The sequence below is a fragment of the Mya arenaria genome, chromosome 10 (genome assembly GCF_026914265.1).
Source record: "Mya arenaria isolate MELC-2E11 chromosome 10, ASM2691426v1".
NCBI classification, from domain to species: Eukaryota; Metazoa; Mollusca; class Bivalvia; order Myida; family Myidae; genus Mya; species Mya arenaria.
Window position 1 is genome coordinate 31,482,756 of NC_069131.1, and position 25,231 is coordinate 31,507,986.

General features: G+C 33.5%; 1 protein-coding gene across 1 annotated transcript; it reads left to right on the plus strand.

Annotated features, from left to right (window-relative positions):
• The first annotated feature begins 486 nt into the window (after positions 1-486).
• LOC128204587 (multiple epidermal growth factor-like domains protein 11) lies at positions 487-23,838 on the plus strand. Its single transcript, XM_052905993.1, has 6 exons — positions 487-541; positions 2,243-2,590; positions 21,339-21,593; positions 22,494-22,707; positions 23,171-23,255; positions 23,770-23,838. Exons 1-6 carry the CDS (start codon positions 487-489, stop codon positions 23,836-23,838), a joined length of 1,026 nt encoding a protein of 341 aa, XP_052761953.1.
• The last annotated feature ends 1,393 nt before the right edge of the window (positions 23,839-25,231 follow it).

The window sequence follows — 25,231 nt, forward strand, 5'->3', positions numbered from 1 at the left end:
CCGAGCGCCCGTTTAAGGCAAAGCCTTATGACCGATTGCCTACATTAACTTCTTTTAACCTGTGGCTAGTATGAAACGAACCTAAACAATTTGTTCAATATATGTTCATATGAGGGTTGATCACTTACGCTCCAGTAAGAGCCCGTTTAAGGCAGTGACTTATCTATACTGAAGGCGTTAATAAAAATCTTAATTCAACGTAGTATCAATGGAGTTTAATACTTGATCCATTACACTGCTGTTGTGTATCTGGTATACTGATCAGCAAGTATATCTGACTTTACTTCCTAAGTTTCGTAGAGACGAGGAACAGACTGCTAACACATGTTTTAATGTTGACTTTTTTAAAAGCGTTATTCATTGGAGGCAAAACTTAATAAATCATTCTAGTTGATATTCATTTAAAAAAAAGAAGAAGTGCCGTAATTTAAGTGGTTATATAATAACTAAAAGGAGTTTTAATTCTGTTTCATTAATAACTTCACCATGGGGATTTGCTACACAGTGATGGTTTTAAATATGATATTTATTCAAGTGCAAGGTAAGCACTTTTCGGTTCATTTTCCCCTTATTTTCTCCTTATTCACATTATTTCATACTCAGCAACGAAAGGCACGTGGTCTTAAACTATAATGTTCTTTCTGTTAACGCATGCCCTTAAATATATATGGCATTGAAGTAGCAGTGACGCCAGAAACGTTCTTAAATTAAATGTGTAATAACGTTAGGCCAAGCCAATTTGTTTGTATGGTATTTGTGTGTATGTTTGCATGTGAGTGTTTTTTAAAAGAGCAATACATACATTAATCTTAAAATTTTATACTTTTATAAATGATGGCTCATGATTTATTTATAAATGTATTAGTGTTTTATATTATTGTTGTGTTTAAAAATGTGTTCATATTTTGTATTTGTGAATGCAATAATACTATAAAAAAATGTTTACCTTAAAATTGACACCGAATTCACTAACTACGTCATTGTGTGTGGTTTTAATTTCCAATATAACACAGTGCCAAAAACTAACACAATGGCGGAAGGCTTTCAGAATTAAAAGACAAAAAAAACATTATAGATCTCTTTATTAAAGTCATTAATCTAAAAACAGATAAAATGCATACCGGCTATAGAACCATTCTTGCAGGTTTTAAACGTATTCACAAACCTAACCATCTGCGTAAAATACGCTGAAATGGCAGTGCACTGTACCAATAATTCGCCCATTTTGGAGGAATAAAACAATCAACGAATGTTCATGATTGACAACATAATACTTGAATCATTTCTGTTTTATTTGAAATGAACAAATATTACGGCGGATATGTTAAATGACGTAATGTGTGCAAGTTACTCCAATGCATATTGATTGTTCTTGATTTTTTTAGAACGAAGTTTACTAAAACCATGCTATTGAAGGTTCCCGCATTATAAAACAACGTTGCAAAGAATGTTAAAAACTTAAACAAGATTTTAAGAGTTATTTTTCAAGACATATTACATGCATATGATAATAACAAATGAACAAAAGTATGTCAAAACAAAAGAAAACAACATGTGTAATACCCATCGATTGGTATATCATGTACCATACAATTCAAAAGCCTTAATATTATAAAATGTCTAAACTTTTGAATTATACGGATAATGAGCATTCGAAAGTTTGATATTATTATACCACATAATAGAGCAAGCTTTATATAGTTTTTATTATCTTGTTTCTTCCTATCATTATTAAGAAAACCACTATTTGAACAAAGAATTGCAAAAAAATACTAAATAAATATCAAAATTGATAGTGATGAATCGTAAGAACGAAAGATTTTATATTGTGCTGGTCGCATATTTTTATTTATACAAAATACGAAAGCAAAGTATACACATATTTGTTGTATTCATGATGAATCAAGAAACATCTGAACAGATGAGATGCATATATGCAAATTAACGTCATATGCAAAATGACCACACAATTCGTAAATATCAATCTTTGAACACTTACAACGGTATGAAAGTGGCGTCGAATTATACTTTCATTTTTCATCTAAGCATTAAATGCTTTTTAGATAAGGCTTGTTGAACTGATAGGTACTGTTCCATGGGTATTTCCTTTCTAAAACTGATTGAACAAAAATATAAGGTAAACTCGGTTTCAGAAGACATCAACTTCCGTGATACGGCTCGAGGGATATTAGTCCGTATTTTGATTTCAGATGTAAAATAAATCCTTCACTCTTTTTTACAGGCATTCAACAGGAGTGTAAAGATTGTGGTTGCTGTAAACAAGTAAAAGATGTATGTTATTACCCTGTTGGCTGCATTAACGGATGTATAGATGGATATTGGGGTGTTTGGTGTTATAACAAATGTCAGAACCTCAGCTGTAAAACATGTGATCGTGATGATGGCTTCAACTGTTATGAGTGTAAGACAGGTTTTTATGACAAGGATTGTGGATCCTCATGTTCACCTAACTGTAAAGGATGTCGAAGGAACGATGGTCAGTGTAATTCTTGTGTGAATGGATACTGGGGAAAGTTTTGCAACAATCAATGTGGATATCAGTGTAAAACGTGTTCCCGATTAGAAGGCTGTACGGAATGTAACACGGGATATAATGGCTCTGAATGCGAATCGTACTGCGGAGAATATTGTGCCAGTTGTAATATTCAAAAGGGATGTACATCATGCAAACGTGGATACTATTTCAAATACGGGGTGTGTTCACATTGTCCACATTACTGTACATCGTGCACTAGTTCTACACAATGCACTTCTTGTTCGAACGATCGATTTGGAAATGTATGTCAATATTATTGTACAGAAGAGTGTAAGCACGGTAGCTGCGTGTCAACGGAAGCTAATTGCCAGTGCAATATATATTATACTGGAGAAAAATGTGACCAGTGTTTCCCGGAATATTATGGCAACGACTGCAACCAAACGTGTTCAGTAGGTTGCTTCTCTGATACATGCTCGCAGAGTGACGGATCTTGCACATGTACAGTTGGATGGACGGGGGCTAAATGTGACACGTGTGCTGATCGATATTTTGGAGATAAATGCGATAAACAATGCAACGCTGACTGTGATTCGTGCACTGGATTGTATGATTGCCAGGTTTGTAACTCGGGTCATTATGGAAGTTATTGCCAACACAGTTGTGGCAAAGGTTGTGCTGAAAATAAATGTAATAGGATAACAGGATACTGTCGCTGCATAAATGAGTATTTTAATGCAACAAACACACCGCATTGCAATGACTGTGTTACCGGCAGATACGGCCAGACGTGTGAGCAAAGCTGTTCTAAAGGGTGTTATTTGTGTGAAAACGAGTCAAAATGTTTTTCATGCCATGACGGGCACTATGGGGTATCTTGTCAAACGTCTTGTCCTGAAGGGTGCCAAGGGAGTATTTGCAGGAAGAATGATGGATCGTGTTTAAATTGCAAGCCTGGGTATTTTGGACAACACTGTAATAAACCTTGCCCGGAATTTTGTCAATCGTGTGAACAAAACGGTCTGTGTTCCACATGCAAACCCGGATATTTAAACACAAACAAACGGTGTACATGTAGAACAAACATTTGCGACAATTCGGTAAATTGCAATCCGTGCACAAATACATCTTATTTCATAAATGACAATGAGTGTTGCCTGTGCAATCTTGATAAGTGTGATTCCTGCACAAAAACATCCGATACAATTTATTGCAAAAAATGCAGAAGTGGATATTTTCCAGACAAAAATGGACAGTGTACAACTTGCAATTCACAATGTTTGGAAAACAAATGTGATTCGACTTCTGGGATATGTCCTCAAGGTTGCTCTAATGGATACTGGAACTCAACCTGTGACAAACCGTGTGAACCAGAGTGTTCATCTTGCAGTCAAGCAGATGGATTGTGTTTACAATGTAAAAACAATACAAAATATGGACATTATTGTAGACTGAGATGCAGTTCTACCTGTAAATATTCCATGTGTGACATAACTGGGAATTGTACGAATGGTTGTATTATAAATACGTTTGGAAAGCAATGTGAAAACGAATGTGATGAGTATTGTTTACCAAAGAACAACAGAACACTTTGTTCTGAAACAACTGGACAGTGTTTATACGGCTGCGTTCCTGGATACAAGGGAACATTCTGTCCTTCGGGTAAAACGGACTTTATTTTCAATATGTTTTAGCTACAGTATCATTGACATTACAATTGTTTTTAAATTAGTAATTATATTTTTTTATAAAACAGACTGTTTTCAGTACTAATACTTGAAAGTATATTGCCCAAATATTTTTAATTGTTTTGCAATTTAGTATATGAGTGGTTTGTATTTCATTTACTCTTGGAAAATTATTAAAACAGAAGCAAACAGTACTGGGTGTCTCTTTGAAGCGATAGCTATGTTCTCACTTAATTAATCATTATAAAGCAATTGTAAGCTTTAAACAGTTTTAACATTTCATATTGATAAATTCTTTTCAATGTTATATTAAACATTGCGGAGTTTGCTAAAATTGGTGGCTTGAACTTTTTGGTTATTCCACTATGATTTCCTCAGCGAGAGATATATTATATCGAATTAGCTTGTTGATAATGACTTTTTACATAAATACGGATTAGTTATGATTTATCAGCTTTAACAAAGAAGTATTGTTTTATCCTGTTTTTGCAGGTGAAGAACAGACAATATCCTCAGCAGTACTTGGAAGGGTTCTCGTTGGAGGAATTGCAGGGTTCATAATTATTGCAATCCTTGCACTATTTTGGTTTCGTAAAAGGTTTGTTAAAGTAGAGACAAACTATTAAAATCAACCGGTTATTATTGTGGTTAAATGGAACCAAAATATAATCAATGAATCGGGTTAAACCGGCTATCATGCATAATTCAAGATAAAGACAAATAATGTATGCAGTGTTTGATTGATGATGAGGTGTATATCCCCTTTCATGGTCCAAAGAAAGAAACATTTCCCTAAACAACCCTATTTTACATAATATTCATTAACATCCAAAATGTGATGCTTACTACATGACGTGACGTTATTCTTATTCCAGTCGCTTAATTAATCATGTCGTCACATCCTTTAACGCACGGGAGTTTTTTTACAAATATATCACTTTTTGCCTTTGTCATTTTCTGTGGTTTGGCGAGTGACATCCTCTTAAACAATGGAAAAGGGCGGAAATGTACCAAGCGTATAATACCATCATTTGTGACAATCGACCAGGGTTTTAAAGGAAGCACTTTACTAGGTCTGATACTATTTCATGTTGCAAGAGCAGACATTTACAGTGGTAAAGCATACTATGTTAGAGAAACAATAATTGTCCGATAATTTATTTCAGGCGAAGATCAAACACAGAACACCATGATTTGCATAACAATGAAAACAACTATTCACTTCATTGCGGTAAGTCACTCAATAAAACTGTGCCATATCGTTTTTTAATTTGGACTTATCTATTTCAACATACTAACTTTGCTTTGGGCACAAACGACAAATATACAAGAATGGAACAATAAAAACAACATCCAGGCAATATTAATATTTCGTTATTAAAAAGAAAAATATTCACATACAATTAAAATGTTTGCTTAAACAATATTTTTACAATTTTTATATATTTATTATACATATACAAAATTACTTCGCATATACTCATGTATGTTTCAATGTTTTAGTCCGAATACATTTTAACACAATGGAATCTAATCTTCGAGGTTGAACTCAACGATCATAAGTATAAGACTCTTCAAGGAACAGATGATCACACGATGGACAAAACAACTGACTTTTCAAACGTCTCTGAAAAAGACAATAACTTACCCTGTGTCCCTTAACAGGGTTTATATTTGAATTTTCGACTACTTGGCTTGTCCCTGTAGTTTTAATTGTATTATTATACATGAGAAACATTTATATGATATAAATGCATGGAGGAACTATAATTTACATGAATGTTAGGACAACAGTTCCATTGAAAGTGATTCATTGAATTTTTTCGCCAAATGTCGAGACTCATACATTGAAGATAGCAAATTATGGTGAAAATAGTGCACCTACCAATGTTTTACCAAATCCTTGGGGTTGGGAAGGCGGTCTTATTGGAAACCTGAGACAGTGAATGATTAACGAAAATCGGACTTTTGAAAGGCTGAGTGAGATCGCCAAACACACACAATTATTTCCCTTTGTTGTTGTTTTTTCAAAGGAGCCTGTCATCGATAGTCTTAGATTATTTTTGTATTCGTTGCCTTAAAAACGAGGCATTTTTTTCTGTCAACGTCAGTGATATATCGAGTGATATGCACATTTTAAGTTAGATGTAGTCATTATCAGTTTACATGCGGCTACTTATCTAAATGGATTGATTTTTTTCTAATTTAGAAGATTTATCTGTGAAAAATTTATAATAAACAAAGAGTAAAATGTAAAAACAACACAGGTGTTATGGCACTTCAGAAGCTTTGCATTATTGATACAAAATAAGAACTTGAAAAATATGATTATGTATGTTGTTGCTTCTATTTATTTAAGACAAGTACACGTGTTATTTCCAATAAGGACTAAATGTGTTTTCACAAGTAATAATTGTTTGGAGTTGGTCATGTTTATTGCAGTTACACAATAGATATACAAATGTTATCAAGTTATAAGAAGGGACATCGCTGATCAATGGCGGCATTCCGAATGTTATACATAACAGAAACAGAACAGACAATTTATTCTACAATATGCTTTGTCTACATATACATACATTGCTTTTTATATCCCATGTCAATGTTTATTTGCGACATGAAATGGTAAATGGTTAAACATATTTTTTCTCGATTTTAACCCTATTATCCACATTGTTACTTATACACTGTTGCTAGAAAGTATTATTATTTATAAGTCAGAAAAAAATCCAGGTGTATTTAATCAAGTCCAGTTTAAAACGATCGACTATAACCATTGCTGGTAAATGGCGGTAGCACATGTGTTGTAAAAACGGAATCACTGATTCAAACATTGACTGGACAGATAGTTTTAAAATGACTGTATATTTATATTATGAAGTTATAATTAAAGTTGAGTTTTCAATGCGTTTTACTATTATTGTCATAGAACAGATAAACAAGCCATTGTGAGACACAGTCATTAAAAGTATGTGTTTGGTATAAATAACTGGTGTTGTAAGTTACATTGTGACGTCATTTATAAATAGCGATGCAAATATTGCACGCTTAAACTGATAATATACGATGTTTTTGAAACTACTAAATAAATTATTGAATCCCGCGTTAAATGACCACTTACGCGACAATCTCAATATCTTATATTTAAAAATAATCGTTTCCTACTACTTTAATATATTGATTTACACATCGGTTGGCTTAAATTGTCCTGATGACAATAAAACAATGAAAAAAGCAGACTTTCAATATGATTTGCCGCAGTTGAAAGTGCAATACACTTTGTAAAAAAAAGCTGCCTTGTGATCAAGAAAGATTGGACTTTCGACTGTGATTGTGCTCAAATTAGCAAAAAGCCATTATCTCTTTTGTATGTTGATTGATATGTATTTGAAATATTTCCTTATATTTTTCCAAAAATCAAATGATTGATTTCTTGCATGATATTAATGTAAAAAACAACAACAACAACAACAACAACATCAACAACAACAGCAATATCAACAACAACAACCTTTGATGTATTGGCAATATAACATCACAAGCATTGCTTGAAAATAATTTGTTTTCGTTTGTTTATAAAATGGTTTGATAATTCCACACTATGAATACTTTGATTGTGATACAAAACTCAATATCCCTAAGTCGGCAGAACAGTTTTTTTGCCTTCATCAAAGAAATTGAAGACGTATTCAAATAAATTTTACCTAAATGCATGAATAATGTTGCGTTGTTTGTACGTACAAGGTTTGTTTTATCTCTTATTTGCGTTTTGATGTTGTATAAGCGTTATACCTTTGTACCTTTGATATAACAATCCACCATGTATATCTGATATATTTAAAATATACTGACGTAAGAATAATAATCAAATACAAGAGAAGTATAATGTGTTTATATAGTCTTGAACGGTTTGTATCAATTCTGTAACAAAAATCATCCATATTTGCAAAGTACGCTCTTAGACACCATTATTTTAACGACGTGTTACCTTTGTGGCAGAAAAGGTGCTGTAAAGTGTTGCATATTTTTGTGTCTTGAAATTGTATTGAAAGATAATAAAGTCAGTGTTGTCAATGCGGTGAAGAGTCAGAGACATAAATATTTCACATTTCATGATATCATATCTGTATCACAATGGTACAATGGAAACCGCAGAGACAATCCCATCTGCAAAACAATTAACAATGAGTCAGTTGAAAGGAACAAGGATCAAGAGACACACTTTTCAAATATGTTTGTGAAATAAGAATGTCACGATATATACATAAAATGAAAATGAATAAGCATGTTTTATCACTTTACCTATTTAGTTCAATGATGTGTCTATTTCATATGCTAATTAAGGTGGTGGGGTACGTTGCTCAACAAAATGTTGACGTCAAAAATAAAATATTTTCTAAATGTACTGGAAATTGGTAGCATAAAGTGCTAAGCCACCTTTAATCATTTATGCGAAATAAAATACCTTTCCGATAAAGGTTTGTGCAAAAACCGGCTATCTTATACGGCACCGTAATTTCTTTAATTTCATGGTAAATCGCGTCATCAAATATTTAAATCTCATCGAAAAAACATGTAAATTGCTATATATATATATACAATGAAACAAGGATAATACATTTTCATTTTGATATTTGCACACAAAAGAAAGATAAATTAGAAACATCAGAATAACTCGCATTTTTAACATTCATTTTGTTCGTTTTTTAACGTACCCTTCCTGTCTTCAACGTCAAAATAAGTGTTAAAGACGACGGCGGTCCGCTTTGCTATTTTTTGGTAAAGCCAAATGTTCAAACTTTCAAATTGTAAAATAAAAAATGGGCATTTTCGGGCTAAATATTGCAATATCAACCCTCACAATATAAACAACACGTAATTTCAAAGTAAATACCCTTATGTTCCGTTGAACGTCGACGTTATTGTTTGTTATGAAATAACTACCATTTTTAAACACGTTAAACGTCTATATACTGACTAAAAATAATAGTAAAAATAATAGTAATAAAAATAATAATAATAATAATAATATTACAATAATATTAATAATAATATTAATAATAATGATAATAATAATAATAATAATAATAATAATAATAATAATAATAATAATAATAATAATAATAATAATAATAATAGTAATGATAATGAAAATAATGATAAAAGTAGTAATAATAATAATGATAATAATAATAAAATATAAAAATAATAATAATAATAATAATAATAATAATGATAATAATAATAATAATAATAATAGAAAGTTGTTGAAAGTGTTACCAGCTTTTCCGTCATTTTTGCCCTGGTGTAGGGATCTATCACCTTTTCAATGTCCTCTCTTACGGCCCCATCCGTAAGGGGTTCCCGCGCGGCAAGCTCGAACGACGGTAATTTGCGTCCCCAGCACGGCACCACTTCTGGTCACAGCCGCCAGTTTCCCCATAGCTGTGTGGAATTATGGCGGTAAGGTTTCTCTTTATGCCGTCTGGATCACATTGTTTCTGGCTTACAGCGTAAGAAAAGCACTTCTTTACAAAAAAATGGTTTAATATTTTGTTGATGCTTGGTTCACCATGTTATGGCATTATTTTTTTAAGTTACGTACATTGCCAGATAAACGTAGCTAAGAGGATATCAATAGGCATATACATACTCTCTATGAGTAGCCCTGTAATTGAAAAGGCGTATAATAATAACACTAAGTGGACAAATTGACATTTCCTGCTTGGTTCAAACATGTCCGCAGCGCATTTCGCCTCGATTCAAAGCTTGTGACACACATTCCGAGTAAGCAACAGAATTGTTTATCATAATGAAGGTACCAAATTACAGGGGAAATTGGGCGCTGGAACATGTTCTGATCTAAAAATCCGACCGGAGGGTAAGTGAGCAAGCATACCTTAATTTATATATCTATTTCGAAAGTACTTGAAGTAGATAAATGCATTTTTGTACATTTTAACAAAAAGCGCATGAGACATCGTTTCCTGGCATTACAATGCATACCAATTTTAGTGCTTTGTTGACGTGAAATAGTTCCTTTTAAAACATTTTGTTTTTGAAATTTGTGAAAAGTATTTTTTTCTGTTCTGGCAAGCTCTATTTAAATGTCATACGTTAACTTTCATTAAACAACACAATGAAAAAAAAGAAGTGGCTCGTTGTTGAACGGGACTCATTTGGCAAGGAGGGTACCACATTGATTTTTACAGCTGGCCCAATTTTACCGAAAATGCCAATAAGGTATGCAAGAAAAGGTAATTATGACTAATGAATAGATTATCTATACAAGCAAAAATACATTATAGGCAAACTGTTGAATAAAAGGATGACATATTTCCCTTCAAATCAAATGCCACATCTATACGGGGACGAATTCGGCAGCTAGAATTAATAGTTCACTAGAACAAGAAACATTCATAAACAAAACATTCAAAATAATATAAACTTAGGTGTCGCGAACAACGCGAAATATCAGATTATTTCTCAAGTATGATGTTATGAAATGCTTAAATATTTTGTACAGTCGACATCACGTTAATTATGCTGATGAATGCAGTTTTCATATGAATTAGACACCATTACTTTATTTGCTTTAAAGGGATACTGTAATACAATTGCAACCACTGATTTTACATACGCCTATTGCTTTTCCGGAGCTCCGATGGCTCGGTAAAAACTAGTTAAATCCTCGGGTATCTCCTAATGTGGCGGCGAATAATTACGGTATATAAAGCGGTGTAATTTCAATTCGATAGAGATTGCTTTTTTCGAATAATATGACGTTACCTACATCAGTGTTTAAATTGGAAACATTTTTATTTAAATTATACAAAAATAGTTGCATTATTATTTACTTTTATTGGACTTATTACTTGAATAAAGTACATCAGTGTTTGTTAATTTGGGAACTAATTGAAGTAACAAGAATGTATTAATTGTTTTTGTCTCTCAAACTCCAGTGTGGCGAGCTAGTGGCCAAGTAAAATAAAAGTGAACTTCGCCATATTGTTTGGTGTAAGAACCTGGGACTATATTAAAAACGAAAGTTTGTTTGGTTGAGATAGCAATAAAAATATTTATTCATTTAGCCACAGTTTAAAAAGTGTAAATAATGTCGTTACCAGCGTACATGGTACAGGAATGCAATCGACGTTAATTTGCAAAAGGCATCTGGATTGTTTAAAAGTGGTTCTTAAAATAGTAAGTCAAGAAGATAATGGGGGAGATACCACTTATCATCGACGTACTCGCAAAACAAAGTGTTACATTGGAAAACTAACAGGATAAGGTAGTCAATAGGAGAAACCGACTCCTATTTCGTCGAATAAATGCTAGACAAAGGTTACAATTTTCTCAATAAATATACAAGTTATGTTTACTACTTACACACTTGCACAGAATACAGGCGGTGTAAAGGCTTATAAATCCGTATCGGAAGATACAAATTTTCTGGACGTCAAACAAAGGAAGATAGTCTAAAGTGCTTTGTCAAATTACCAAAACAGGATGTGAAATATTAAAAATATTTAATTGAAAAGGCTGAATTTTAGGACTCATATAAGTGTTCTATTCATAACAATATAAGCTTATCAAATAACGAGAAATTGAGATATCTGCGAACAAAAGTTGTAGTTGACGCCAAACGATCAGTTATGGGACCATCGCTTTCAAATAAAATATATGTCATTACAATTTCAATTCTGACGTAAAGAAAGGTATGGTGGTTCAATTAAGGAATGAATTGCGGGGTTAATGTCATTATCGTTGTATGACCGCAATTGGGTTGGTCAATGTGTGTGGAGTCCGAATGACTCCACGCATTCTTTGACCAACCCAATTGCGTTCAAATCCCCGATAATGACATCAACCCCGCAATTCATTACTTATATTTACACTAAGAAAACCTTTCAGTAATCCGTTCTTACCCATTCTGTAAATAGAACCACCCGACTATAACCGGACACGTTTTTTTCAAATGACGTCACAATAACGCGGGAAAAGATCAACCGCTTGAAATCACTGGAAAACGTAAAATTGAAACACTTCTGGTACCAATATATTTAAAATATGATAAACTAACACTTTTAAAAATGTTGATCTATATTTTACGGGACCTGCAGACACAATAACAAAAACCTATAACAAGATCAATAGCTTTCATTTATATTGTTATGCAATGAATTACGATCCGAACATATCCGAAGATGTAGCGTTCATTGATTGATGAACGCAATTGCCGAAAGGCAGTTCATTTAAGGAATGGAAGTTGAGGTGTAAATATATGACATTATTGACGTCCATTACAATAAAATGACCAACTTGTAACTGCCATCTAGCAAAACAGAAAGCATACGAAATTTCCTAGACGACATTGACAAACATCTTCGAAGACTACATCTTTTTAATTATGACATGTATTGGTGAATTAATAAAAGAAAATCAAACTATATAATATTTCAGATGGAGCTCTAAACAAGGAGTTTCTACTCCGTTGACCTTTAATTCTCTCCGAAATGTCCTTCGTGATTACGTGTTAGCTAATGAACATACACAGCAGGACACTACAGTACTTCAAACAAAAGAAGTTTGATAGCAAACACCGGTTAAGCAGTTTTAACAGACTCCACAAAGCGCCAGAAGTGAATAGGTATCATGTAACATCAGCAGAGGCTTTAATTGTTAACACTAGGGATACTATTGTAAAGCAATGCTCTGACAAATGCAAACATATTGCCGATCTAAGCATTAGAGGGATGAACGAACTAAATATGGTAAAATTTCTGACCGAATGATACCTTTAAGAGGTTCAAGTTTTCGATAATTATGGAAAGGTCACGCGTCAAGGGATTGTCCAAAGAATTGATTTTTTGTGTTCTATAGTGAGAAAAGTACGCATCAAACGAGTCTCTGTCCGAATAAATTCAGAGACAGGCCAAGACAAAAAATATAGCTGAATAAATTCGTAAAATAACGAACGTTGAACATGTCTGTAAATTGAAGTAAGACAGTACTTCTTCAGAAATGGTTTTGATGCAAATTGCTTTAACGTAAGTTGAATGTTCTTTGAACAACAAATGGCTCCTGGGATTTTACTTTAATCTGGTTCCCAAAGAACGTATGTAAGTTCACAACCGTCGAACTTTTACTGGGCAAGTACTAGTATCTTAATGTGATATAACCACACGTTCAGGAAGTGCGTTTTGGATTATACCGTCTTGGGGTAGTGTTTGGATGGATACTTACTACACGTACAGTGAGTGAAAATTATCCAAGAGAAGAAAATAACATGTTGATAGTTTTAAACAAATGTAAAATAATCCAGTCAAATGTGTAAATGTAAATTCATTCATTCTAAAATGAATTAAGAGGACTTGGAACGTAGAAAACATCGGTATAAATGATGAACCGATTATTTCACATCAAGACAAAGCCATGACCCATTTCATAGAAACGGGTGAATTTGAGAACAAAATTAAAGGCGAAAGTTCATATGTTGATATTACCGAGACACTCAAAGCAGTAAGTGTCTAGTGAAAGAGATTACGTAACGATCAATGCACTCTAGTTACCATTTGGCATAAACTATGAGAAGAATTCGTAAGCATTAAAACTAATCAGAGTAACAAGTTGAATTTTGATATTTGTGAATTCTATAACGGAAAACGAGCCTAAACTGTGTTCCTTTCTAGTGAGGAGGATAAAACCGCTGACAATAAGGATTTCCTATGTTGAGAGAAATAATAACCAAAACGTTTCTGGTGCGATTTAAAAAAAAAATAAACGTTCCAACAACTTTCAGAATCAACTTGGATTATTCATCGACAAAATGGGTATTTTGCATTGCCGCGGACAAATGGAATATTCTGAGTTGAGTGTTGTTGAACATTTTTCAATGCTGTTGCCGAAATGAAAGACATTTACATGTTAAGTGATCGAGAATATACATCAAGATATTTTGCAAAGATGGGTTTTCCATCAACTAAAAATAAATCGGCATGAATTTAAGATTCCACAAGAAAGAGGTATAGTACGAACACGGGCTGCGCTCGAGTGTTATGTGCCGTTGTTTTCAAGGTGTGCCCTTCAAGATGCTTCAAATTCCTCCGATGCCTAGAATGCTTGTGTCTATTTCACCACATTTTTTGCACGATTAGGAGTTGATTGTTTAGGCCCAGTAAATGTGAAGTGTTGTGATCAATTGATCAGTTTAATATCAAATATGATGTTATAAAATGTTTATCTAATTGGTAAAATAAACAGCACGTTAATTGTGTAATGAATGCTGCTTTTATATGAACTATATGCCATTGTTTTGATTGTTTACAATGTATACTATAAGACAATTGCGCCGTATAAAATATCATTCAGCTCATTTGCTCCGTTAAGGTCTAATTTAAGTATTTTGCTTCGCCGAAGCTCTGACTGTTCGGTTAACACAAGTCCAATCCTAGGGTATCTACTGGTGTGGCAGTAAATAGTTCCCGTATATAAAGCGGTACAATTTCTACTCTATAGAGAGTGCTTTCCCTTTGGACTTATTGGACTTAACTTACATCAGTTTAAATTGGATTTAATATTCAAAACGTCATTATATGAAATATACACAATATATAGATGCATTATTATTTAATTTTATTGAATTTATTACTTGAATTACAATATAGCTATGTTAAATAATATTGGAACAAAATTAAGTTACAAGAAAGTTTAAACTATGTTTGTGTTTCCCAAACTCAAGTGTGGCAAGTTAGGAGTCAAGCTCGATATCACAAGGCGCTGCTTCTACGGGCCTGAAGTATTATTGACGGACAGGTTATAGTTAAAATTTACTTAATGACTAAATATCTTATATTAGAAGTATATATATATATATATATATATTCATGTATCCATTTATAAATTGTATTTAATAAAAATAAATAATTATGATCATAATACTCATTTCAACTTAAATAGAGCAATTATGCATATGATAAAGTACACAAATGTTTTAAACAATCAGTAACAAGCAGAAAATAAATACAAATTATCACATAAAAATAATGATAGCACAGAAAAATATTACAATACTTCACTTAAATTGACAAAAATCCATTTAAATAAAATTATGATGATAATTCATGACCAAAAATTTACTCATTTACTAATAATATTAAACCAAAAGGATCCCTAACACTACAGATTGAAGAAATTATTGATTGTAGATGATTATAATAGTGTAATAACTAAAATGAACTACATTTTAAATAATCAATAGTGTACACAGCCTTGCTTTATATGTATATAAAAAGTGAGTGAGTGAGTGAGTGAGTGAGTGAGTGAGTGAGTGAGTGAGTGAGTGAGTGAGTGAGTGAGTGAGTGAGTGAGTGAGTGAGTGAGTGAGTGAGTGAGTGAGTGAGTGAGTGAGTGAGTGTGTGAGTGCGTGCGTGCGTGCGTGCGTGCGTGCGTAATTCTTTACTTAGCTGCTGTTGCTGCTGCAGATGCTGCTGCTGCTGCTGCTGATGATGATGATGATGATGATGATGATGATGATGATGACGATGGCTGCAGTTTATGTTGAGATAAACATTGGATGTTTTGAATGTAACCGATGTACGAATGTAACCGAGTAATTAGGTTTTCAACAGAGGAAAAAACAATATTTTAAAATTCTAGAAAATACGCTTGTATCTTATTGTTATTATTGTAACAACCAAACTCTCATCAGATGCCGGCTGAAAAACATTGAGCATTGGAACTTGATTGTTGATTGTTTTTCGATGTAACCAGTGTAACCGCGAAACATGATATTCCACAGAGGAAAAATATTTTTATAAAAATACACACTTAAAACACACTTGTACCTTATTAATACTTATGAATTTACAAAACTCCATGCCCGACACTATCATAATACAGTCACAACTGCTCCCGTCATTGGTCTGTCGCTTTTCAGCTAAACCGGTTTTGGAGGGAGAAAGTTACATTAAGTATAGCGACATAAGGTCGAATGTCCCCTGTCTGTTCTGTGATGGGCTATACTTGTCCGATTAATGGTACAACCTCTTACTCAACTAACTGTTGGCTGATCACAACTGCTTTTCACCTCCAGCGACTTAATGGTGTACCCTGAATTATAAACCACAATTTAAAAAAATATAGGCTTGTACATATGGGGAAATCTTGCACGGTGTTTGCAGTTGGAAGATCTGCTTTATTAATTTACACGCTGTTCGCAACTGGACGAACTGCTTCAATAAGCGCGTGGCAGACACGTAACTCACCCACATATATGTTGTTTATAGCGTTAAGAATAATGTTAATTTAACTTCTTACTTCAAATACGTTTATTTATGTCAACATAAAAAGGTGTTAAAAATTTGACTCGTTTTTTGTCGGAGAGTCTTTGCTTCGCGCCAATTCATTTGGCTCTGTGGCGATTTACGTCGGTTCTTTATTAACACTTTCATACAGTCAGTTGAGTACCTCTGATGCCAGGATCTATCTGCTGATGGTGCCTTATAATTAAACTCTTGCGTCTCTTTGGTGACGTTTGGAAGGCTCGATGTTGGTGACCCTTGGATTGTTAGAGACGACATGTTATTCACCGCACCTCCCGCAATAAACATTATGCCGTGCAACGTTTTTGCCATAAAGATTTTTTTGATGATAACTTTTATTCAACTGTGCTAAAATTGAAACTATAAATGTGTCCATAGGACACGGATGCCCCCACTTCGATTTTTTGTCACAGAAAATAAGCCATAATGATTATTCAGAATAATCTGAGGGCCCTAACTCCTAAATGATTAAAGCGATTTCCATGGCTATCGAACTTGATCAAGATATTATGGTCACAAACATGTGTTAAAAGTTTGGTGAGGATTGGACAAACAGTTTTCAAGAATTAGATCGGAAACAATCTTCGGGACGTATTTTTCAAGTCTTTTTTTGCAAATAAAGAGCCGTAACTCCTAAATGACAAAAGCGATTTCCATGGCTATCGAACTTGATCAAGATATTATGGTCACAATCATGTATGTAAAGTTTGGTGAGGATTGGACACATACTTTTCAAGAATTAGATTGGAAACATATATTTTTGAAGTATTTTTGGCAAAAAAGGGCCGTAACTCCTAAATGACTAAAGCGATTTCCATGACTATCGAACTTGATCAAGATATTATGGTCACAAACATGTGTTTAAAGTTTGGTGAGGATTGGACAAACGGTTTTCAAGAATTAGATCGGAAACAATCTTCGGGACGTACGTACGTACGTACGTACGTACGTTACAAGTCATATACGTACGTACGTACGTACGTACGGACAAGGGCAACCCTATATGCCGCCACTTTGTGGGGGCATAAAAAACAACAACACTAAAACCTTTCATGTATTAGTTCCTAAGGTCTTCCCTACACCAGTACCTGGGACCGCGCAAGCATGGTGCTAAGAAATGTGCGGGTCCCGCTTCTTATGCTGACATCCATCGATAATATGCAGTTATCACAGTCATCCCATCTTTTTCTGATATGATATAAATATTAAGTTGAACAAATATATATTTTACGATTGCAAAAACCGTATATTAAATTAATATATGTCATTACATTAGTGTGATCTTGTATTATGGGGGAACTTGAATACATGGAGAAAACCAACATGTATGACTGGTGATCATAAACTTAAATTACATACGCCCAGACTTTGAATCGAACTTGGGACACGAGCGAATGCTCAAACCGGATAACTGGTTAGAGATGTAAACTTTTTGACGATGTATTATAATTGAAATAATCCTTTTGGTTCGCATTACACATACTTTATTTTTGAGGTCTAAGCTATAAAACATGAACGAACCCCGTTCGAATGACACACCGCAACAAGGAAATTAACTTTCCATTGTGTACAGTGTATATATATTGAAGTACATTCTGACTGTGTTACTCGTTATAAACAAATTTAAATTAAATTACTTTAAAACTTTAACTAAAAATTTAAGTTATTTAGATGGAATATACAACTGTCAAAGAATTCAAATTATTGCAATGCTCGTTAGTATAGAATTATGACTTTTAGATTATTATAAACATGTTTGTAAAAAAGAACCAATTAAGTTGGAAATGATATATGAGGCATATTTTTGCGTGTTTTCACTAACCCGACCGGCTCTATTCTTACCTCCACATCTTACACTTTTTATTGCTAAAGTGTGTACTTTGTTTGTAATTTCTTAAAAAAGTGCATTTTTATCGAACATTTTAAAAATTGAGCATTTTAATTTTTTGAAATTGTCTACCATATTGTTATACCCTGATACAGCTCGGTTTGCTACAGTATCACGGTTCTCAAAAAAAAGGTGAAAAAGTTATGCCTAACGTTCTCTATTTTTATTTTAAGATGTTAGGAGAAAGAACTTCGGAGGGGGGGGGGGGGAGGCTGATATTGCTCAATGGATTGAACATCGCTGCTGCATTGTGGTTTATTAAGATATTCAGAATATATAAAAAATCTTACCGATGTATTATGTATGATGTATGATGAGTTATTCATTTGTTAAACTAAACTCATATTTCTTGGTTTTATTGTTGAGTTTTGAAAACAATCATGCTTCCAACATGCTTCGCAGATAATACAATTTTGTTTGAAGGTGTTGACATGAATCGAAGTAAATATGTAATAATTCTGACAATAACCACATTTTGCAAGGCCCATAGCATAATGATACTTGATTTAACCATTTTTACCAACAAAAGTGTTGATGACTTAAGTGCCTACAAACATTTTGACATAACATGAAAGAACTCGAACGTGCTCGAATAACTGATTGTCTACATTTATTTCTTTTAACGTGTGGCCAGTATGCAACGAACAAATAAAATTCGTTCAATATATGTACAGATGCGAGTGTATAACTTACTCTCCACCGAGCGCCCATTTAAGGCAAAGCCTTATGACCGATTGCCTACATTAACTTCTTTTAACCTGTGGCTAGTATGAAACGAACCTAAACAATTTGTTCAATATATGTTCATATGCGGGTTGATCACTTACGCTCCAGTAAGAGCCCGTTTAAGGCAGTGACTTATCTATACTGACGGCGTTAATAAAAATCTTAATTCAACGTAGTATCAATGGAGTTTAATACTTGATCCATTACACTGCTGTTGTGTATCTGGTATACTGATCAGCAAGTATATCTGACTTTACTTCCTAAGTTTCGTAGAGACGAGGAACAGACTGCTAACACATGTTTTAATGTTGACTTTTTTAAAAGCGTAATTCATTGGAGGCAAAACTTAATAAATCATTCTAGTTGATATTCATTTTAAATAAAGAAGAAGTGCCGTAATTTAAGTGGTTATATAATAACTAAAAGGAGTTTTAATTCTGTTTCATTAATAACTTCACCATGGGGATTTGCTACACAGTGATGGTTTTAAATATGATATTTATTCAAGTGCAAGGTAAGCACTTTTCGGTTCATTTTCCCCTTATTTTCTCCTTATTCACATTATTTCATACTCAGCAACGAAAGGCACGTGGTCTTAAACTATAATGTTCTTTCTGTTAACGCGTGCCCTTAAATATATATGGCATTGAAGTAGCAGTGACGCCAGAAACGTTCTTAAATTAAATGTGTAATAACGTTAGGCCAAGCCAATTTGTTTGTATGGTATTTGTGTGTATGTTTGCATGTGAGTGTTTTTTAAAAGAGCAATACATATCATTAATCTTAAAATTTTATACTTTTATAAATGATGGCTCATGATTTATTTATAAATGTATTAGTGTATTATATTATTGTTGTGTTTAAAAATGTGTTCATATTTTGTATTTGTGAATGCAATAATACTATAAAAAATGTTTGCCTTAAAATTGACTCCGAATTCACTAACTTCGTCATTGTGTGTGGTTTTAATTTCCAATATAACACAGTGCCAAAAACTAACACAGTGGCGGAAGGCTTTCAGAATTAAAAGACAAAAAAACATTATAGATCTCTTTATTAAAGTCATTAATCTAAAAACAGATAAAATGCATAATGGCTATAGAACCATTCTTGCAGGTTTTTAACGTATTCACAAACCTAACCATCTGCGTAAAATACGCTGAAATGGCAGTGCACTGTACCAATAATTCGCCCATTTTGGAGGAATAAAACAATCAACGAATGTTCATGATTGACAACATAATACTTGAATCATTTCTGTTTTATTTGAAATGAACAAATATTACGGCGGATATGTTGAATGACGTAATGTGTGCAAGTTACTCCAATGCATATTGATTGTTCTTGATTTTTTTAGAACGAAGTTTACTAAAACCATGCTATCGAAGGTTCCCACATTATAAAACAACGTTGCAAAGAATGTTAAAAACTTAAACAAGATTTTAGGAGTTATTTTTCAAGACATATTACATGCATTTGATAATAACAAATGAACAAAAGTACAGTCAAAACAAAAGAAAACAACATGTGTTGTACCCATCGATTGTTATATCATGTACCATACAATTCAAAAGTCTTAATATTATAAAATGTCTAAACTTTTGAATTATACGGATAATGAGCATTCGAAAGTTTGATATTATTATACCACATAATAGACCAAGCTTTATATAGTTTTCATTATCTTGTTTCTTCCTATCATCATTAAGAAAATCACTATTTGAACAAAGAATTGCAAAAAATACTAAATAAATATCAAAATTGATAGTAATGAATCATAAGAACGAAAGATTTTATATTGTGCTGGTCGCATATTTTTATTTATACAAAATACGAAAGCATGGTATACATATTTTTGTTGTATTCATGATGAATCAAGGAACATCTGAACAGATTAGACGCATATATGCAAATTAACGTCATATGCAAAATTACCACACAATTCGTAAATATCAATCTTTGAACACTTACAACGGTATGAAAGTGGCGTCGAATTATACTTTCATTTTTCATTTAAGCATTAAATGCTTTTTAGATAAGGCTTGTTGAACTGATATGTACTGTTCCATGGGTATTTCCTTTCTAAAACTGATTGAACAACAATATAAGGTAAACTCGGTTTCAGAAGACATCAACTTCCGTGATACGGCTCGAGGTAAAATTAGTCCGTATTTTGATTTCAGATGTAAAATAAATCCTTCACTCTTTTTTAACAGGCATTCCAAAGGAGTGTCAAGATTGTGGTTGCTGTAAACAAGTGAAAGAAATATGTTATCACCCTGGTGGCTGCACTAACGGATGTATAGATGGATATTGGGGTGTTTGGTGTTATAACAAATGTCAGAACCTCAACTGTAAAACATGTGATCGTGATGATGGCTTCAACTGTTATGAGTGTAAGACAGGTTTTTATGACAAGGATTGTGGATCCTCATGTTCACCTAACTGTAAAGGATGTCAAATGCGCGATGGTCAGTGTATTTCTTGTGTGAATGGATACTGGGGAAAGTTTTGCAACAAACAATGTGGATATCAGTGTAAAACGTGTTTCCGATGGGAAGGCTGTACGGACTGTAACACGAGATATAATGGCGCTGAATGCGAATCGTACTGCGGAGAATATTGTGCCAGTTGTAATATTCAAAAGGGATGTACATCATGCAAACGTGGATACTTTTTCAACAACGGGATGTGTTCACGATGTCCACATTACTGTACATCGTGCACTAGTTCTACACAATGCACTTCTTGTTCGAACGATCGATTTGGAAATGTATGTCAATATTATTGTACAGAAGAGTGTAAGCACGGTAGCTGCGTGTCAACGAAAGCTAATTGCCAGTGCAATATGTATTATACTGGAGAAAAATGTGACCAGTGTTTCCCGGAATATTATGGCAACGACTGCAACCAAACGTGTTCAGTAGGTTGCTTCTCTGATACATGCTCGCAGAGTGACGGATCTTGCACATGTACAGTTGGATGGACGGGGGCTAAATGTGACACGTGTGCTGATCGATATTTTGGAGATAAATGCGATAAACAATGCAACGCTGACTGTGATTCGTGCACTGGATTGTATGATTGCCAGGTTTGTAACTCGGGTCATTATGGAAGTTATTGCCAACACAGTTGTGGCAAAGGTTGTGCTGAAAATAAATGTAATATGATAACAGGATATTGTCCCTGCATAAATGAGTATTTTAATGCAACAAACACCCAGCATTGCAATGACTGTGTTACCGGCAGATACGGCCAGACGTGTGAGCAAAGCTGTTCTAAAGGGTGTTATTTGTGTGAACACGAGTCAAAATGTTTTTCATGCCATGACGGGCACTATGGGGTATCTTGTCAAACGTCTTGTCCTGAAGGGTGCCAAGGGAGTATTTGCAGGAAGAATGATGGATCGTGTTTAAATTGCAAGCCTGGGTATTTTGGACAACACTGTAATAAACCTTGCCCGGAATTTTGTCAATCGTGTGAACAAAACGGTCTGTGTTCCACATGCAAACCCGGATATTTAAACACAAACAAACGGTGTACATGTAGAACAAACATTTGCGACAATTCGGTAAATTGCAATCCGTGCACAAATACATCTTATTTCATAAATGACAATGAGTGTTGCCTGTGCAATCTTGATAAGTGTGATTCCTGCACAAAAACATCCGATACAATTTATTGCAAAAAATGCAAAAGTGGATATTTTCCAGACAAAAATGGACAGTGTACAACTTGCAATTCACAATGTGTGGAAAACAAATGTGATTCGACTTCTGGGATATGTCCTCAAGGTTGCTCTAATGGATACTGGAACTCAACCTGTGACAAACCGTGTGAACCAGAGTGTTCATCTTGCAGTCAAGCAGATGGATTGTGTTTACAATGTAAAAACAATACAAAATATGGACATTATTGTAGACTGAGATGCAGTTCTACCTGTAAATATTCCATGTGTGACATAACTGGGAATTGTACGAATGGATGTATTATAAATACGTTTGGAAAGCAATGTGAAAACGAATGTGATGAGTATTGTTTACCAAAGAACAACAGAACACTTTGTTCTGAAACAACTGGACAGTGTTTATTCGGCTGCGTTCCTGGATACAAGGGAACATTCTGTCCTTCGGGTAAAACGGACTTTATTTTTAATATGTTTTAGCTACAGTATCATTGACATTACAATTGTTTTTAAATTAGTAATTATATTTTATTATAAAACAGACTGTTTTCAGTACTAATACTTGAAAGTATATTGCCCAAATATTTTTAATTTGCAATTTAGTATATGAGTGGTTTGTATTTCATTTACTCTTGGAAAATTATTAAAACAGAAGCAAACAGTACTGGGTGTCTCTTTGAAGCGATAGCTATGTTTTCACTTAATTAATCATTATAAAGCAATTGTAAGCTTTAAACAGTTTTAACATTTCATATTGATAAATTCGTTTCAATGTTATATTAAACATTGCGGAGTTTGCTAAAATTGGTGGCTTGAACTTTTTGGTTATTCCACTATGATTTCCTCAGCGAGAGATATATTATATCGAATTAGCTTGTTGATAATGACTTTTTACATAAATACGGATTAGTTATGATTTATCAGCTTTAACAAAGAAGTATTGTTTTATCCTGTTTTTGCAGGTGAAGAACAGACAATATCCTCAGCAGTACTTGGAAGGGTTCTCGATGGAGGAATTGCAGGGTTCATAATTATTGCAATCCTTGCACTATTTTGGTTTCGTAAAAGGTTTGTTAAAGTAGAGACAAACTATTAAAATCAACCGGTTATTATTGTGGTTAAATGGAACCAAAATATAATCAATGAATCGGGTTAAACCGGCTATCATGCATAATTCAAGATAAAGACAAATAATGTATGCAGTGTTTGATTGATGATGAGGTGTATATCCCCTTTCATGGTCCAAAGAAAGAAACATTTCCCTAAACAACCCTATTTTACATAATATTCATTAACATCCAAAATGTGATGCTTACTACATGACGTGACGTTATTCTTATTCCAGTCGCTTAATTAATCATGTCGTCACGTCTTTAACGCACGGGAGTTTTTTTACAAATATATCACTTGTTGTCTTTGTCATTTTCTGTGGTTTGGCGAGTGGCATCCTCTTAAACAATGGAAAAGGGCGGAAATGTACGAAGCGTATAATACTATCATTTGTGACAATCGACCAGGGTTTTAAAGGAAGCACTTTACTAGGTCTGATACTATTTCATGTTGCAAGAGCAGACATTTACAGTGGTAAAGCATACTATGTTAGAGAAACAATAATTGTCCGATAATTTATTTCAGGCGAAGATCAAACACAGAACACCATGATTTGCATAACAATGAAAACAACGATTCACTTCATTGCGGTAAGTCACTCAATAAAACTGTGCCATATCGTATTTTAATTTGGACTTATCTATTTCAACATACTAGCTTTGCTTTGGGCACAAACGACAAATATACAAGAATGGAACAATAAAAACAACATCCAGGCAATATCAATATTTCGTTATTAAAAAGAAAAATATTCACATACAATTAAAATGTTTGCTTAAACAATATTTTTACAATTTTTATATATTTATTATACATATACAAAATTACTTCGCATATACTCATGTATGTTTCAATGTTTTAGTCCGAATACATTTTAACACAATGGAATCTAATCTTCGAGGTTGAACTCAACGATCATAAGTATAAGACTCTTCAAGGAACAGATGATCACACGATGGACAAAACAACTGACTTTTCAAACGTCTCTGAAAAAGACAATAACTTACCCTGTGTCCCTTAACAGGGTTTATATTTGAATTTTCGACTACTTGGCTTGTCCCTGTAGTTTTAATTGTATTATTATACATGAGAAACATTTATATGATATAAATGCATGGAGGAACTATAATTTACATGAATGTTAGGACAACAGTTCCATTGAAAGTGATTCATTGAATCTTTTCGCCAAATGTCGAGACTCTTATACATTGAAGATAGCAAATTTTGGTGAAAATAGTGCACCTACCAATGTTTTACCAAATCCTTGGGGTTGGGAAGGCGGTCTTATTGGAAACCTGAGACAGTGAATGATTA

Excerpts from the sequence above, each read along its gene's own strand:
- LOC128204587 (XM_052905993.1), top strand. The coding sequence starts at position 487 with ATGGGGATTTGCTACACAGTGATGGTTTTAAATATGATATTTATTCAA. Across the intron at positions 22,708-23,170 it reads AATTCGGTAAATTGCAATCC|AACAACAGAACACTTTGTTC; the intron begins GTGCACAAATAC and ends TGTTTACCAAAG. Across the intron at positions 23,256-23,769 it reads GGGAACATTCTGTCCTTCGG|GTGAAGAACAGACAATATCC; the intron begins GTAAAACGGACT and ends CTGTTTTTGCAG.